The sequence below is a fragment of the Cervus elaphus genome, chromosome 25 (assembly GCF_910594005.1).
Source record: "Cervus elaphus chromosome 25, mCerEla1.1, whole genome shotgun sequence".
NCBI lineage: Eukaryota > Metazoa > Chordata > Mammalia > Artiodactyla > Cervidae > Cervus > Cervus elaphus.
The window spans coordinates 56,262,252-56,281,906 of NC_057839.1; the positions used below are offsets into that span (position 1 = coordinate 56,262,252).

The 19,655-nt window shown below is 41.9% G+C and overlaps 1 protein-coding gene across 1 annotated transcript; it reads right to left on the reverse strand.

Annotated features, from left to right (window-relative positions):
* Nucleotides 1–18,217: 18,217 nt before the first annotated feature.
* LOC122683948 (transcription initiation factor TFIID subunit 11-like) lies at nt 18,218–19,170 on the reverse strand. The gene has a single exon (XM_043887916.1). It carries the CDS (start codon nt 19,087–19,089, stop codon nt 18,478–18,480), a length of 612 nt encoding a protein of 203 aa, XP_043743851.1. The 5' UTR covers nt 19,090–19,170; the 3' UTR covers nt 18,218–18,477.
* Nucleotides 19,171–19,655: the final 485 nt, after the last annotated feature.

Consider the following 19,655-nt stretch of genomic DNA (forward strand, 5'->3'; position numbering starts at 1 on the left):
AAAAGACCTATTGGAGAAGGACAAATAAACCAAGTAAAAAACATACTATAATAATTACCACAATTACAGTATTCATTAAATACTGTGGAGGAAGGCTTTGACCTTAAGGAAAATGGAGACTGACAGAAAATGAAGTTAGAGAAATAAAAAGGAAGAAGATGGTAAAATAAAAACTCTAAATGCAAGGATGAGAAACATTTGAAGGATTTTAATGAAAGAATGACATGATAAGACTTTAGAAACAGCATCCTATTCATTTAATACAATATACAATTAAACAATGAGTACCCAATAACACCTTGAATTCTTTTATCATATCAAAGGTAAATTATCTGGGGGAGAAGATATTCTTCTGAAAACTATTCAAATTATCTCTATTGTTGAGGTCTTGTACATCATTTCTCTCATAACCTGTCTATGCTATTCTTGTCAGGATAGAGATCATTCTTCTTAGTAGAAAAGACAAAAGAAAACTGGGAATTGGAAGTGTTTTTCTTACAAAAAAGACAGTTTGTTCTTTTTGTGTTAGACATAGCTTTAGATATCTTTTTCAATATCCATAGCACTTTTTTTATGCTATGGATATTTAAACATTACTTCTAACTGAAAGTACCAAGACATACATCACCAAAAAAAAAAAAACTTGAGATAGGTTTGGAAGATGAAGTTAATGGTCTGATAATGAAGTAAATGGCATGTATTCATTAAATTCCATGTCATCTCTTTGGAAAGAGGGGAAAACATACTTGTTCAAGAATAACCTTATAAGATTATAATAAAAAAGGTTGTAAAGATCTTTTGAATCCATTCTAGAAGTTCCAAGAATGACAAACTTGGAAGTTTTGCTTTGTTCTTTGAAAACTACAGACGCCATCAAACTAAAAGGCTTCTTGACAGCAAAAGAAACAATCAAGAAAATGAAAAGACAACCTATCTAATGGGACAAAATATTTTCAAACTGTATATCTGATAAGGGGTTAATATTCAAAATATGTAAGAGACTCATACAACTCAATAGGGGAAAAAAGGAATCTGAATTTTAAATGGCAGAGGAACAGCATAGACATTTTCCCAAAGAAGATGTACAAATGACCAACAGTTACATGAAAAGATGCTCAACAAGCATTACTAATCATCAGGGAAATGCAAATCAAAACCAAAATGAGATATGACCTCACATCTGTTAGAATAGGTACTATCAAGATAACAGACAAGTGAGGTTGTGGAGAAAGGGAATCCACTATTGGTAGAAATGCTAATCAGTACAGCCACTATGGAAAGCACTATGAGGGTTTCTCAAAAAATTAAAAACAGCTAGAAAATGAACCAGTAATCCCACTTTTGGTTACATATCTGAAGGAAATAAAATCACTATCTCAAAGATATATTGGCACCCCACGTTCTTAGAAGTATGATTCACAAAAGCTAAGTCACGGAACATACCTAGTGTCCAATAAGAGATGAATGGATAAAAAAAGATAAGGTATATATATGATGGAATATTCAGTTCAGTTCCATTCAGTCATTCAGTCGTGTCCAACTCTTTGCAACCCCATGGACTGCAGCTCGCCTGGCCTCCCTGTCCATCATGAACTCCCAGAGTTCACCCAAAGTCATGTCCATCGAGTTGGTGATGCCATCCAACCATCTCATCCTCTGTCGTCCCCTTCTCCTGCCCTCAATCTTTCCCAGCATCAGGGTCTTTTCAAATGAGTCAGCTCTTCGCATCAAATATTATTCAGTCATAAAAAGGAGGAAATCCTACCTTTTGCAACAGCATAAATGGACCTCGAAGGCATTATTCTAAGTGAAATAAATAATATAGAGAAAGACAAATACTGCATGATATCACTTAAAGGTGGACTCTAAAAAAACTCAACTCATAGAAATAGAATGGTGAAGGAGAAGTAGAATAGTGGTTGTCAGGGACTGGAGAGTGGTGGAAATAAGATGTTAGGGAAAGAGTAAGAATATCTAGTTGTAAGATCAATAAGTTCTGGAGCTCTAATGTACCACCCAGTGACTATAATTAATAGTACTGTATTACATACTTGAAAGTTGTTCAGTCAGTTAAGTTCAGTCCAGTTCAGTCACTCAGTCATGTCCGACTCTTTGTGACCCCACGGACTGCAGCACACCAGGCTTCCCTGTCCATCACCAACTCCGAGAGCTTACTCAAACTCATGTCCATCAAGTCGATGATGCCATCCAACCATCTCATTCTCTGTTGTCCCCTTCTCCTCCTGCCCTCAATCTTTCTCAGTGTCAGAGTCTTTTCAAATGAGGCAGTTCTTCACAACAGATGACCAAAGTATGAGAGTTTCAGCTTCAACATCAGTCCTTCCAATGAATATTCAGGACTGATTTCCTTTAGGACTGACTGATTTGATCTCCTTGCTGTCCAAGTGACTCTTAAGAGTCTTCTCCAACACCACAGTTCAAAAACATCAATTTTTTGGTGCTCAGCTTTCTTTATAGTCCAATTCTCACATCCATACATGACTACTGGAAAAACCATAGCTTTGATTAGACAGACCTGTGTTGGCAAAGTAATGTCTCTGCTTTTTAATATCCTGTCTAGGTTGGTCATAACTTTTCTTCCAAGGAGCAACCATCTTTTAATTTCATGGCTGCAGTCACCATTTGTGGTGATTTTGAAGCCCCCCCCCCAAATAAAGTCTGTCACTATTTCCATTGTTTCCCCATCTATTTGCCATGGAATGATGGGACCAGATGCCATGATCTTAGTTTTCTAAATGTTGAGTTTTAAGCCAACTTTTTCACTCTCCTCTTTCACTTTCAAGAGGCTCTTTAGTTCTTCTTTGATCTCTGCCATAAGGGTGGTGTCATCTGCATATCTGAGGTTATTGATATTTCTCCAGGTAATCTCAATTCCAGTTTGTGCTTCATCCAGCCAGGCATTTTTCATGATGTACTCTGCATATAAATTAAATAAGCAGAGTGACAATAAAAGTCAATAAAGGTTATTAAGAGAGTAGATCTCAAACACTGTCACAACAACAATAAGGAAAAGAAAGGTAAATACAAATACATGAGAGGATGGAGAGGTGTTGGCTAACACTATTGTAACAATCATTTCACAGTTATAAGTGTGCAAAATCATGTTGTACACTTTAAACTTACATAGGTTACATGTCAATAATATCTCAATAAAACTGGGTGGGGAGTGTATGTGTGTGTGCAGAAACACCGAAGGGCTTCATGGAGCACCTTATCCAAGCCACGCTTTTAGAGAGTAACTGGAGTATGGTTTGGAAGAATAGGAGAGTTTAAAGTACTGTCTTAGACTCTTTGGATTGCTATAACAGAACACCATATACTGGAAGGCTTCTAAACAACCAATTTAGATCAAGGCTCTGGAAGATTTGGTGTCTGGTGAGAGGGTGTTCCCTAGTTCATAAATGGTGTCTTTCTCACTGTCATCACATGGTGGAAGGGACAAGGAAGATCTCAGAGGCTTCTTTCACAAGGGCATGAATCCCATTCATGAGGACTCTACCCTCATGACCTAATCACCTTCTAATGGTCCTTGGGGATTACATTTCAGCATACTAATTTAAAATAAACACAAATAATTTAGTCTATAAGAGGTCCCTGGACCAATTAGAAGTTCAATACCTCATTCAGTATGAAATGTCAAAGAAAAGACTGGAAATTCACATCTGGTAACAATGTAAGAGCATCTTCCCAAGTGGCTCAGTGGTAAAGATTCCTCCTCCAGCACAGGAGGCAAGAGACTTGGGTTTGATCCTTGGGTTGGTAAGATCCCCTGGAGGAGGAACTGGCAACCTACTTCAATATTCTTGCCAGGAAAATCACATGGACAGAGAAGCCTGGCAGACTCCAGGCTATGTGGTCACAAAGAATGGACACAGCGAGCATGCAAGTAACCATGTTAAGAGACTACGGTTATATAAGTTTGAGGGCAAGAATAGCCGATCCCAATTTCCTAGCTACTGATTCCTAGAAACTAGATTTTGGCACTATCTCCTGGGCACTAGTCAATAAAGTTTGCCACATATATGTGGTTTTTTGGCTTGGAATTTATTAGTAGAGACAGTATGTGTGTATACGTGTTCTTTATTTTAGAAATTCACATATGCATTTCATATTGGCTAATGTAAGAAAATAAACTAATCAGAAACAAAAATAAGAAAAATTATTGACTCAACACTTGCCAGCTTACTAGTTTAATATGCCAGAACCCTGAGCACAGTAACAACTGAATTGCCCATGGCAAAGAGAATGTACTTACTTTCATAGCAAAAGTTGCCCCCTAACAAATTCTTTTTCTATTGCTGTCATTTGACATTTACTTGTACTCTAAAGGACTACTTCATAGCAAAAAAAGCACATAGTTATTATGACTCTATAAAAATTAACTTTTTATATCCCCCAAATCACAAATTCCCACAGATCAAAGCTCTGACTACTTAATGAAAAAGTAAAATTTGGTCACAATCATAAAACTGAACTCTCTAAAGTTCTTATGAAATTTGAAGTTAGTAAACATCACACAAAATAATCCCCCACTTATAGAAATCTATTGATTTACATTTAATGAAAAATGAGCATTCCTTAGAAAAAAAGTAGATTTTTAAAAGTAGATGAAAAGAAATTCGCTTGAGAATACAGGCCTGCAGTTCTGAAAACTTTTCTGGTCTTTTAAATTTACATCTTCAGAAATCTTTCAGAGACATAGAATTTGTACACATATTTTATTTTTCCTATTCCTACTCCTTATCTCTCTCTCTTTTTTATCCTAATATACAGCATTTGTCAAGCCCAGATAGGATGAAAGTAATGTAAACAGGCAGCTATGGGCAGATTTTGTCATAAAAATAGAAACTAAAGGCTTGGAGCTGTATCCAAATTTCATTTGCTTGGCATTGATGTAGATGTTCAGACAGGACAGACTTTTACTGGAAGGTATCGCTATAAATAAAAACATTCCCAAAGAGACGGCAACAAAATGGCATCAGTTTCTAACTGAGCCCACCACTGAGTTGGATTCTTTCCTCCTCTGTGTTAAGCAGACTTAAGCTGGATTTCCTAACCTTTAGATGAGAGACATTTGAAGTCCTGGTTATAACTTGGGACAAAATCCTTCACTATTAACATGAACTTGTCATTTATAAGTAGTCAGAGGAACTTCAAGGCAGTTCAGCTAGTAGTTGGCATAATGAAGGACTTGGACATCATAAAGTCTCCTTCTATTGCCCCAGGGTCCATCTAGTTCACAACCTAAGACAGCTGCCCTGTTCTGTTTTCTAACACCAGTGCAATCTCCCCCATGGCAGTAATCTCATTTTTATTGGGATAACAACTGGTTTAGATAACTGATCTGTCAAGCAGTTTTAAGGGGCATCCTTGGCTGAAGGAAGTTATGAATCATAAAAAATGAATAAGGATATCACTCTTCAAAAATAGTCTTCTTAACAGGAAATGTATGTGATGCCCACATTTTAAGAACTAGAAAGCTGAAAAAAAGGATGAGTGTTGACAGAAGAAAGGAGAAGTGGTATCAGAGGTTGATGGCAGATTCAGGCAGCAGAGTCAGAGAATGTGACCAAAATTCACATTATCTAGATCAACAGCACAGTGAACTAGTGATGAGGAAGTGGATTGAAAAATAGAGCCCCTGCTTCTGCTTGCAGCCTAGAAGCTCTGTAAGTGATCTGAGAAGGCCTCTTCACCTAAAATTGCCTTTCCAGACTTTCAGAAGGTGCATCTTCCATTTTACCACCATTAGAATCCTTTTCTTTTTTAAAACACTGAGCTGTGTACAAATATAGGTACTTCCTTCTTTTAGAAATATAAAATTATATACTAAATGCAATGTTTCAGACAATATACACTACACTCAGATAGTATGCTTTGCCGTTGTTTGAACTCTTCTATCTAATAGTCAATGGATGCATCCTTCCAGGTGATTACAGGTGCTAATTTAATTAGTTGCTTTGCTGTTGTGTGTTACCAAAAACTGTAGACTGAACGGAAATTTTCAACTGGTTGAAGACCCATGCCAGAGTCACTGGTTTCCCTGCCTCACTGCCGCCAGAATTCCCAACTCACCAAGAAACAAATCTTATGCCATCACATACCCACTTTTCACACCTTGATCTCCTTCTAGTTGCTTTGAAGTTGAATTCCAAGTTTTATACACTATATACAGCCCTTCACACTTGTCCCCAAATTGCCATTTTGATCTTACCTCTTACAATTCACATCTTCTCATGAAATCTGGGCTTCAGGTAAAATGACCCTCCCTCTCTATGTATAACTTCATTTGTGTATTTTTTTATCTCTACCAGGAAAATAGTCTTCTATGCTCCTTGTGGCAAAACGCATGCTCCTTGTTCACGTCACTGCTCAAAGTTCTTATCTTTTGTGTGACCTCCATAACTATTGTAAGCAAAAATAGTTATCCTGCCCTCTTTGTACACAATGTCTATGTATAGCACAGTTACATAGTGAAACTGGCCCCCTGCATACCCTGACATTCAGGGTTTAGGATCTTCCCATTTGTTATGTATAAAGCACTGTGATAGATACAAAAGGAATGCCAGATGAGAAAGTTACGGGCCTCAAGATCCTAAAATGTAAGTATATAAATAGTTCTTAATTTCAGACATAAGAATCCCCAACAATATAATTAACATATTATTGGAGTTCAAAGGTGAATATAACTACATCTCATTTCAGAGATCCAAAATGAACCTAAACCATATGAGACAAAGTGAAGTAAGTCAGAAAGAGAAAGATAAATATGGTATACTAACGCATATATACAGCATCTAGAAAGAAGGTATGGGAGAATTTATTTGCAGGGCAGCAGTGGAGAAACAGACATAGAAAACAGACTTATGGACATGGGGAGAAGGGAGAGGGTGAGATGGATGGAGAGGGTAACATGGAAACTTACATCATCATATGTAAAATAGATAGGCAATGGGAAGATAGGGCAACAGATTGAATGAGGTCTGCCTTTCAGACCAGGGTTATGCATTCCTGACTGAGAAATGCATGTCTCACTTCCAGAGCAGCATGAGACATTTAAAGATTCTGGGGCAAGATAACATCAGGATCAGAGCTGCCTTAAATTTGGCAAACAGTCCCTCCCTATGAAATTTTCAGAGATCAACAAATCATCTCTCAACTCTAAAAAGCAGAAGAATAATATGAGCACTGATGTGTATTGATTGGTTCAAATTGACTCATAGCCAACAAGAATGATCATCCCCAAATCATTTTAGAAGCTTCGGCAGAAAGAATATTAAGAAAAATATTTAATCCTCTTAAATTGTAATTGTACCATTTGGCCATTAGAAGATAAATAACATATGTGCATTTTTGAAGTAGGATAAACAGAGAAAGAGGCTGTTTCTATACTATACTAAAAACTGTATTTTGAATCAGCATGATTAAAACGTTATTTATGTATAATAAAAATGAATCAACACCAAGTAAGTGAAGCAACTTTTACTATAAAATTCTTGTTATTTGGGGTTTTTTAAATTTTATTTTCAACTGGAAAGCAGGGTTAGAGAGTCTCTTCAAGCTCATAGTATTAAAAATATAGCCAAATCCAAAATAAATTTTGCCTCCAAATTCCTGCTTTAACTAGCATGTAATTAAGTTAAATGTTTATATTCTAATGGTTTCAAATGATATTTTAATATATTCTTATTATATAGATGTTAATATGGTTGCTTATTGTAATATATTTAAAAGAATAATTCCCTTCTCACAAGGCCAAAGTAATGGTTTTTGAAACTAATGGGGGAAAAAATCTTTAGATAGGAAATAAAGATTAAGCAGATATAGTTTATCAAAAAAGAAACAGAAGTCTGAAAGACTTCTGCAAACTCTTCAGTAACCAGATGTGTGGTTAGTTGCTCAGTCCTATCTGACTCTTTGCGACCCTTTGGACGTAGCCCACCAGATTCCTCTGTCCATGGGACTTTTCAGGTAACAACACTGTTGTGGGTTGCCATGCCCTCCTCCACGTGATCTTCTTGACCCAGGGATTGAACCCAACTCTCCTGGGTCTCCAGCATTGCAGATGGATTCTTTACCTCCTGAGCCATCAGGGAAGCCTTCAGGAACCAGAAAGCACTTCAGTTTTGCAAGTCTTACTAATATCCAATAAGATACATTTAGTCATAAGGTTGTGGAAAATAATTTATTTTTTCATTCAATTAGTTACACTTCAAGCCTCAACCAACTTATTTTTAACAGTAATCATAGTCGTTTATGCTTGTGATAATCTAGAAATAAATCCAGTTGCTATGTCAGCTCTTTTGAGGTATAAATATTGGTTTCTCCTATCTATAAGAGAAAAATGGTTTTATTGACTCATTGGTGGTAAAGACAACAAAGCCAAAATTCTACTCATTTTCCCCCAAATTCTAGGGATATATGTTGATCTTAACCATAGATTAAACTAGAAAATTGCAAAATACCACTATTTTTTATTTTTAAATCACTTCATCCCCACTGGAATTTCTCTGGTTAGAAGAGAAAGATAATCATTAAGGGAGGAACACGCATCTCCTAAAAGCATGACTTAACAACCAGCAAATGCACAAATGCCATTAATTCAGGAAGAGTTTGCAGAAAGTTGCTAAGGATATATATGCATTCACACGTAGACAAATAAAAACCATATAAATGGGCACTAAGGTACATGCTCTGGAATTTAAAGAAGTCACACACAATTGAAATGGCCAAAAATATCAACTTTCACAGTGCTTCTATAAGCAGTCTTTGGAGAACAATTCTTGTAACCTTAGTTGGATCTATCATGCCAGGATCCTAGTCAAAACAACCCCCTAATGGACTGTTTAACCTGAAATCATATGGACACAGTAAGATGATTGAAAACTAAATGAGAAGTATTTAGTGTATTGTGTACACATCATTTTAGATATGCTATTTTGAATTATAATAAGTAAGAATAATCACAGTGTGACTGTAGTGTTAATGACTTCTTGCCAAAAAGCCAAAAGTCAGAGTCTTCACATAGAAAGAGAGTTATCATCTCAGTATGAATCTCTCCTTTCCAAGAGATAGACCTGCCTATTGTTGCTTATTTCTATATCCTTTGCTTCTTCAAACCAAACAAAGCACTTCCTTGTATTAAACCAATATACTGATTGCATGCTGTTTTTTTTTGTCTGAATTTGCTCAAAGTCCACTTCTTAAAGTATATGATTTCTGCCTCAACCATCAATAGCTCTTGCTTTTATTTCAGTTTCTTTTGATACTGTCTTTTTCTGTTTTTAATTACAACAATTAGGAAATCTGTACAAAGCTAGAACCCCAGGAGGCATGACACTCCTGAGTAACTTTCTCGGAAGACTAACATGTTTTGTTAATGCCGTCTGTTATCACTTTTGATGAAGAAATTTTTTTCATAACTGGAAAAAAATAATATCTTTCAAGAGTAACCTAAAAATATCTTTATAATGGGCAAAAATTTTTTCTTCTCTCATTGTGTCCTATCTCACATTACAGAATTGGCTGAAGTAAAACCTATTTCTTAAGATGTTGCTTCAAACTTTCAAATTCATATGTACAGATCACATGTTAACATGGCTTCTGGGGATTTTTTTGAAAGTATAGGAACTGTATTTGTTAGAAAACATTGCTATATGCTCTAGACAGATTACCAATATTTATTTATCAAGAAACTATTATACAATGAGTAACAATCATGTATTAGTCAGTGGGAGGTTATACAAAGGAATGTAAGAGAAGATTTGTGAAGATTTGTGTAAATGAAGTTGATAATCTATTTATAAACATATAGCAAACAAATTCACTAAAAGATAAACGGCATGAATGACAAATGAGGGGTATAGAGTCTTATATCTTCTTGACACTTTATAAAGTACTCATATCTATTTTCATATTTAATTCTTATGTTAACCTCATAATATAGGCAACTTCATATTAAGAAAGAAAACACTAAGGTTCAGAGAGATGAAATTAGTTGCTCAAAGATATAGTTAATAAACATAAATGTTGGAATTGTTTCTTTCAAGTTATTTCTTTGCTGAATACAGAGTTTTTCCTACTATATCACTCTTATCAGTTAAAATGTAGTCAGGAAACAGATGATGGCAAGAAACTTTTTGGAAGAAATTTGACTCAGAAAAATTAACTACAACTATTAATTGTAAATGCTTATAGGTCAAACTACATGTTACAGGGAAAGATGAGCCATGTCATAGGTTAACACTGGCCACTATTCTCTCTAGGTCTGGAAGGACACTGAGATGCTATGACGATATCACCATGGCGCAGTGGCCCTCTTGCCTGAAGAGAACTAGTCCTATGTAAAAGATGCCTAGTAGGTCCAAGACCATGAAGGAAGGGCTTCCAAGAGGAAGCTAGAACCCCAAAGAAGTCATCACCTGAAGCATGTGTGAGAAAATGCAGAGGGAATAAAAAGAAAGTAAGACACTGAAGCCAAAGAACAAGTACTCAATAAGTCTATTTCCAGATGGTGAACGTGATACAATAGACATAACATTCTAGGGACTGAGGTTTAAGGAAAATAGTAATCTCTTTCATTTTTGTGGGAAAAAACATAACTTCTGTCCATATTAGGAAAGTGAAATACCAATGTGCTATTGATTAGATGGTGCTGTCAAGGCTAATTGATTAGGCATCGGGTCAATGTTGGGCTGGCCACAATCGTCCTTCCAGGTGGTGGTCTTTGCTGTATACTCGAGATTATGGTTCTAGTGACCAATTTGTCTTCTCTGAAATGTGAGATACCAGATTCAAGATGATGGTGCTCCAAAAGCTCTTTTAGCAGCAGTAAGGTCTTCTCCAATATCAGCAACTCGGACAAGCATATTAGGATCTATAACTGACTTCCTATTTTCTCTCATTTTACAGTCTTCCTCCATTGTCTTCCATTAGCCTCACATGGAGGGAAATCATTTGCCAAGGCAGATTGGCAAACACACCGGAAGGACCAGCTCTGAAATACAGAACATAACCAAGAAAGAGTAGTATACGGTACTCAGAGTGAACAGGTAATAACTCACCCAATTTTATTCATGATTTTAGGGGAAGAAAAGGTCATATGGTGCTAAAAAAAAAAATCAGAATAATTTTATGGTAATGATGAACTTTGATGTAGGTCTTGAAGAGCATCTTGTAAATGTGGAAAGAAGAGGAGAAGATGCAGTAGGAAAGTAAGAGAATAATCAAGTTACAGAGTCCAAGAAAAAAATATATCTGAAAATAATGATTTAAACAGTTGGTAGAAATATTGAGAAATATTTGCAGCTTGAGACTGAGTAAAGAGATTGAGATTACACCAAGGAAAGGTTCAAAGTACAGACCAAAGTATAGATATTCAGAGTACAAATGGATAACAAACAAGTACCTACTTGTAGGGCACATGGAACTCTGCTCAATGGCATGTGGCAGCCTGGATGGGAGGAGAGTTGGGGGAGAATGGATACATGTATGTGTATGACAGAATCCCTTCACTGTTCACCTGAAACCATCACAACATCATTAATTGGCTATACCCCCAATATAAAATAAAAAGAGTTTAAAAAATAAAATATATAGTGGAAGGGGAGAAAAGATATTCAGTGTGCAAGTGCAATAGCAGGAACTCTGGCCAACTAGAAGGAGAATGAGACAATGGAAGTAGTGGGAAGTCTAAGCAAATGTGTCAGATAAAGCAAAATTTTGAACTGCTGGTCAACTTTACCACTCACATATGAATCTATCCACTTGTCTCTGTTGCCATAGCGAGGACCTCAGTCCAAACCACAATCATTTATCACAGGGGTGCATGCAGTTTCCAGGTAGCTTTCCCACAGCTCTTTTTATATGCCACCTTCATCCTAGTCTACAGAGGAGCCAATATGATCTTGCACATTTTTAACTGAATCTGGTCATCCCTCAGCTTGGAATGCTTCACTTGTGCCCTATTGCATTCAAAATCAGAATCTTTACAATGCTAAATTCCCCATGATATGATCCTGCATCCCTCTCCACCTCCTCCCATATTATACTTTCTCTTGTTCCCTCTGCTGTAGTCACGTTGGGGTCCCTTTTTCTTCTCAACTATGCATTTTACTCAAGGCTACGTTTCAATTCTCTAGAGACACTTTCCTTCATCCCCATTCTTCCATTCAAATGAGGAAAATAATTCTTTCAACTTCAGGTCAAAAGCTATTTCTTCAGGAAAGACATACCTGATTATCCAAACTAAATAATTTCTCTGTCAGATACTTTTTATACAGGCTTCAAAATGCTATCACATTTGGTACTGAGTAACGTATGAAGAGAGATGAGAGAAAAAGAGGAGTCAAAAATAACCCACATTTCTGACTGGCACAGTGATTGAGTGGTAAGAAGGAAACATAGGGAGGAAAAAATTTATTTGGTGAGGAAGACCAGGAATTGAGCTTCGGACATGTGGATACCGAGGTACCTTTTGGACAAGCAGATGTCATCATTAGATAAGAGTTTTTGATGATCTAGTCTAGATCACTGAGAAGAAATCAAATCAGGTGTCCTTAAGACATCCTGGCATCTTAGCCAGTTAGTATCCAAGCTGGACCTCACCCATCTCCCACCAGAGCCTACATGATCCTCAAGCTGTATCATGAGTTCTCTTGACCCTTTTATTTTCTTCCTAGGTGATTTCTCCCCTCCTCCTGGATTTAAAATTTTATCTTTATAAACATAATCCTAAATTTCATACTTCAACCTGATTTCTCCTCTGGGCACCAGAAGCTGAAGACAGTAATACTAATAGAATTCTGAAATATATTGAGGAGACTAAAAATATTCTAGGAGCTTGGTTGGGAATTTTAAGTCAACGAGGAAAGTAAAAACCAAGATAACAAAAATAGTGATAGATTATGTGCTTTATAAATCATTTATATACTTCTAAATTGTGACAAATATCATGAGAAAAAATTAAAATGAGGATAACAAGTGGAAGCCCACAATTTTTAAGTAGGTCAGAGGTGTAATGAAGGTCTTTCTGAATTGAACTTAATCTGGGAAATGAGAGGAAGCAGATTACCAAGCATGTTATGTGTGGACAAAGGCAAGAAAGAAGAGTCAAGTGAAACACACTTTTCAGACAGAAATGCAGCATATATGAATGCTTCAAAGTGAGAAGACTCGTGAGACTGAAAAAATTCCTCCATTTCAGGGAAACTGTAGCAGATGACAGAAGTTGGAGAGGTTGGCAAGGCTGAAATAATGAAGGTCATCCAAGTTCATCACCTCTTGTTGCTGTTCAGTTGCCCAGTCATGTCTCTTTGCAACACCATGGACTGCAGCACACCAGGCCTTCCTGTCCCTCACCATCTCCTGAAGCTTTCCCAAGTTAATGTCCATTGGATCAGTGATGCCATCCAGCCTTCCCATCCTCTGATGCCCTCTTCTCCTTTTGCCTTCAATCTTTCCTAGCATCAGGGTGTTTTCCAGTGAATGGGTTCTTTCCATCAGGTGATGAAAATACTGGAGCTTCAGCATCAGTTCCTCCAATGAGTATTCAGGGTTGGTTTCCCTTAAAATTGACTGGTTTGACCTCCTTGTTGTTCAAGGTACTCTCGGGAGTCTTTTCCAGCACCTCTTTACCCACTTATATTTTAGCCGAATGCCCCATTATCATCATCAACCTCCATCTTTCCTCTGGAGGTGGATCTCTCCTATCACTCCACTCCCACACATTATGCCATGGCTATACATGTTCTCTTTCTCTTTGCTGGAACATTCTTTTCTATTATCTCCCCTTTCTCTACCTTTCAGTCTTTGACTCTTCCGACTTCACCCACAAAATCAAATAGCAAGCAGAAGCAGTTACTCCAGCCTTCTATGACTGAACTACAATACTTTATCCATACCTCTACTTTAATGCTTGTTGCAATATATATGCAATTTACCTTTTACATGCTACTTGAATACAGTATCCTCTGTAAATTGTTATTTAACCATATCTTATTTATATTGTATCCTCAGTGCTTAGTCTTGGCAAATAATCAACAAATGTTCCTTCAAGAAAGGACAGATTTGTATGCAAGAGATAAATATTAATGGTCTAAAACATTTGTTTGAGTAGATGCAAGCTGTATGGATTACCTCAGAAAATAATAATAATAATAAACTTCATGTTTTAAAATCTTCACATAAGGAACTGGGTAATGTCCATTTTCAGAGCTAAAAGAAATATGGTGCTTTTTCTTGGCCACTATATTAAGGAAGATAATGACTCTTCATGCCAGTCTCAGTCTTTGAAACACCAGTATAAAGGTCTTTCCTTGCTCCCATTGAGTCTGCTTTCTATTCCCTCTCTCATATAATCATTCACATCTCTTTATTATTTGGATTATATTCAGCAAACAGGTAGAACTAATGTGGTAGCACAAACGTTGCAGAGAAAAAAAGGAAATCCCAGTTCAGTTCAACCGCCTCCTCCATCCAAGGCAAACTATGTGAAAAGCCATGGCTCTCCCCACCATTCAGTTCCAACTAAGCACTAACAGTAGAGGACTTTCTACCATTCTATATTATATTGTACTTCTATGGGGAAAGATAGAGCTACAAAGTGTCTTCGCCATCAAAAACAAGACGCTCTACATTAGGTCATTCTCCATGCAACTCAGCAAAACAGAAGAGCGCAATAACTGATGAAACGGTCATGCAGGCAACCATGAAAAAGGATTGTTCGGGTTGTGAACATAAACATGCAAGTTGGCCAGGGACAGCAATGGGGTGCCTGCAACCAGAGACTGGTTTAGTTACCTTGGAACGTTTGCCTTTGGAGCTTAACTGGCAGATCTCATCTTGACCAGACGATTCATTTCCTCCGAGGGCCCACACTACTTGCCTCCTAACCCGGTCCGGACGTACCACTCCCTAGTTTAATGATCTTTCTTCCTGGTGCCCCCGGATGCACGGGGTAACAAATGATTCCAAAATTTGGAACATTCTAGCACCGAACTTATGTGTGCTAATAGTTTGTCCTGTGAGCACACACACTGTTTCATTCTTTGGGCAAACTGAAGGTTACAGGGTATGGAAATGGCCTCAGGGATGGGTGAGAAGTGGGAGACATGGGTGGAATGAAGCCTGAGGGTTAAGAGGCTGGTGAGCCAGGGGGTCTGGTTCTTCGGAAACAGGCCCTTCCGGACTCAGGCCTAGAAGAAAAGGACCTTCGTGTGCTCGGTGCTGGGCATCTGCCCCTTTTCACCCAGCCTGCGAATGCAGGCTCCCTCAGATGCTTGAGTTGGAGGGAAGTCGTCTCGCTTCACTTCTCAAACAGGAACAGGGCCTCTTCCACCACCTCCCCGACGAAGACCTTGGCCATTCCGGACATGGCTATGATTACGATCAGGACACCGGCGTGCCGGTCACAGCCTGGTTCAAATGCTGGATGGTGGCTTTGGGGAAGGCTAAGCAGCGAAACACTTCATAACAGCTCAGCTGCTCCCTCATAGCAGCCACGAGGGTTCTCATTTTCCGGGCCTCCTCTTCGTCCACTTCCCGTTGCCTGGCTTTCTTGCCCTCGGTGTCCACTTTTCTTCCGTCTCTTGGCCACAAGGGGACGAGAGGCGGAGTCTGCCTTTTCACCTGCCCTTGGCTGCGGGCAGTCCTGACGCCTGAGCTCCCCACGTTCCTCGTCAGAAGACTCACTGGCTTCCTAGGCTGGGTCCCGCGGCAGGACACGGCCTGGGTGGCTGGGGTCCGCGCCTGGGGTCACGCCTGGTGCTTCCCAGATGCGCTGGCCTTCTCCATCCAAACGCCGGTACCAAGTCCGCTAGCTCAGAAAGTTCGGGCCCTGGGTCCTCCCTAAGGCAAAATCAGCGGGAAAGAAACGCCCTCAGCCTCAGCATCCACAGAGGAAGGATCTGCCTGAGATATGCCTGGGCCCAGTCCCTTTATATAAGGGTCGGGCCCTGAAGCCACGCCCACTCAAAAGGGGATAATCCCCTCAGCCAACCCTGCACGGGGGAGGCGGGGCGGGGGGGGGGGTGCTGGGCTCCTCCCACTGCCCCAGGCAAGGGGTGGGGCCGGGGTGTGCTGCCCTGGGCGGCAGGAGGGCCAGCCCCGGCAGTCTCCCAGGATTCCTCCTGCCTCAGAGTTTCTGAACCCTTCAACTGGGGCCACGATGGAAATCTAGACGTGTCCTCAAAAGACCTGTCTCTCAAAGCTGCCTTTTGAAAGCCTTCCAGGAGCCAGCCCAAGAACCCAAATCCTCTCTCCACTGCTCCTCAAAACAAGCTGGCTGGCTTGTGGGGTGATGGTGAAGCCAGAAAGCCCAGAGAGTTCAATGCTCTAGGAGACTTCCCTGCCATTCCAGGGTGGCCCCAGACCATCCTCTCCCCCAAGGCACAGACATGAAGATAGGTCAGTGGGTCTATGGGGAAAGCTTCCATCTTGCTCTGGAAAGGCTCTTCAATTTGCCCAGGGGAAAAAGCAATCAGTCCCCCGCTTCCTCTTCCATCCCCCCTCCTCTCTCAACACCCTCCTGCTTCTCTCCCTCTTATTCCCCCATGCCAGGCACACAAATCCACTCCCCGCCCAGCCTAACCTTCCCCTACCATCCTGATCAAGACATCCAACCCAGAAGTAGGGTGGCAGTGTTGGGGGTGGGTAAGGTACAGACGTCCACTTCGGGAAGAAGCCACCTCTACACATCCTCTTCCCCAAGGTTCATCACTTCCATGAGTAATCGCCCTCCCTGAACTCTATTCCCTGGAGTTTTCACAAAGCCTCCGGAGTCAACGCACGCATCCAGATAGATGCGTCCCAATAGAGCCAGGCCGGGGAGGAATGGTCTGTCTCTGACCTCCACCTGCTCTCTACTTCTCCTAGTCCACCATTCCTCTATCCGAATCCCTGGCCTCAGTAGAGGTTTTCAGGGTCGCCAGGGCTTAAGTCTCTCCCCAGTGTCCCTATCCTGGGACGGCTGAGATCTGTGGCCGTTTCCCCGTTGGTTCCTTTCCCATGGTAAGTATGCCTTTGGGGTTCAACCTGCCCTTCCGGACTTGGCCTGATGACTCACTTCCTTCGAGTGCCGACGGTATTAGTCCTGCTTATGCAGTTGCCACGCACAATCCATTCACCTTTCATCCCCAGGCTCTGAGGGGCGTTTGGTTGCTGCTGACTTCCAGCATTTTGGAAGGCAGATTCGAGGTAGGAGTCCTGTGTGCACAGCATGTCCTATGGAACCACACTCTGTACCCCCTCTTTGAGAGAAACTCAAGGTAGAAGGGCCCCCATGGGAATGAAGACGCCAAGGCAATGAAGGTCCACGAGGCCCTGACTTTCTGATCGGCCATCTGCCGAGGACAGGAGACTTTTTTCCAGATCTGAACTCCTGGACTCCGTCTCTTGACTTGGAGTGACCTGGGGCATGAGGTAGGCCCACCGGCCCAATGGAGCAACCGCGTGTGGACAGGACAGAGGCTTGCCTCTTCCCGGATCTACCTGGGAGAGCTACGCTGCTTCCTCACCTTTCTGGTGAGAGGCTCTTAGCTCTGGTTCTTTGTAAGAGGGTCTTAATCCATTTGCCTGGCCCCGCCTGCCCAAATGTGATCAGGAATTGGTGAGTGGGGGACTTGGTCCAAGACTGAGATCTCACACCCCCACCCCCACCCACGGAAGAATTCTGTGAGGTTTCCTTTCGGGACCGCGGATGGCTTGGGGATCCCATTCACAGGCCTTTGAAGGCCATGCCAGCCCGGACGCCTGGGAAACATCCCATTACTTCCAGAGACTAGGCTTCCTCTTGCCCACGGCCAGACGTGGTTGGCTGAAGGGCACTGAAGCACATTGGCGTCTCTCCGTGTGAGAGATTGTCGTCTGGTGTCCCCGGGGAAGGCCTTGCCTCCGCAGAGGAACACCAAGACTTCCCACCCGCAGTGAGTTTGAAAGAATTTCCTGGGCTTCCGGCTCCTGGACGGCATATCACAGAGGTGCTCATATGCCAGCTGGATGGCTTTGCTAGAATTCCCTGAGTGAACCCACCAGGGCCTGGTGGGCTGGGAACCCACCATTCCCAGTCAGGCATGGTTACAGTGTATGCATTCAGCTTCTCTGGTAAACAGGCAAGTCTGTTCTCACGGGTGAGTTGTGGCAGGTCGTGTCTCAAAGAATTAAACTTTGGGTCTCGGGTCTCTCCTCGGCATGCCTCCAGATGAGAGACGCTTCTGCATGATACTGGTCTTTTCAAAGGAACAGCTCGAGTTGTGCTGGATGTCTTCTCTCCCCTTTGAGGCAGTTGATCCATCCTGGTGAAGTCCCATCCTGGTGGCAATGTCCTCGGGATGCAGGAGCTGCCTCGGGGATGGGGCAGGGATGCAGTATGGGGAACACAGTGAAAGAAAGCCTGAGGGTTAAGAGGCTGGTCGGCCGGAGGGCCGGGTTGCTCAGGAAGAGGCCCTTCCGGACTCAAGCCTAGAAGAGGATCTTGGGCTTGGTGCTGGGCATCTGCCCCTTTTCACGTAGTCTGCGAACAGCCTCCCTCAGATGTTTGGGTTGGAGTGGGGGCTTCTCGCCCCACTTCTCACACATGTCTAGGGCCTCTTCCACCACCTCCCCGACGAACACTTTGGCTATTCCGGACACGGCAATGACCACGTTCTGGGACACCGGCGTGCCGGCCACGGCCTGGATCAGACGTTTGATGGTGGCTTTGGGAAAGGCTGAGCGGCGAAACACTTGGTAACGGTTCAGCTGCTCCTGGCTCATAGCAGCCACAAGGGTTCTCATCTTCTGGGCCTCCTCTTCATCCACTTCCCGTTGCATGCCTCTCTTGCCCTCGGTGTCCACTTTCCGTCTCTTGGCCACAGGGGGACGTGAGGAGGAGTCCGCCTCTTCACCTGCCCTTGGCTGCGGGCAGTCCTGACGCGCAGGCTCACCGCCTTCCTCGTCAGAGGCTTCCCGGGCTTCCTGGGCTGGGTCCCGCGGCAGGATTCGGCCTGGGTCTCTGGGTTCCTGTCCCAGGGGCACGCCTGGTGTCTCCCGCGACACACCTAGGTCCGGTAGCCACGCCCTGGCCTTGTCCATCACAGCGCTGGGTCAAAGACCCTAGCTCAGAAAGCTAGAGCCCTGGGCCCTTCCTGCTGCTGAGTCCGAAGCAGAAAAACACCCTCAAAAGCAATCCCCTTAGCAGCAGGATCCGCCGGAAATGTGCTTGGCCCCAGCCTCTTTATATAAGGCTCGGCCTGAAGCCACACCCATCCGGAAGTCAGATGATTCCTCTGTACCACCCACCCACCCCCACTCCACCCGCACAGGGGGTCTGGTCTCCTCCCACTACCCCAGGCAAGGGGCAGGGCCGGGGTGTGCCTCCCTGGGCCGCAGGCGCCGGCGGGTAGCCGGCAGTCTCCCAGGGTTCCTCCTGCCTCAGAGTTTCTGAACTCTTCATCTTGGGCCACGATGGAAATGTAGACATGTCCTCAGAAGACCTGTCTCTCAAAGCTGCCTTTTGAAAGCCTTCCAGGAGCCAGCCCAACAGCCCAAATCCTCTCTCCACTACTGCTCAGAACAGACTGGCTGGCTTGTAGGGTGATGGCGAATCCAGAAAGCCCAGAGAGTTCACTACTCTGGGAGACTTTCTTGCCATTCCAGGG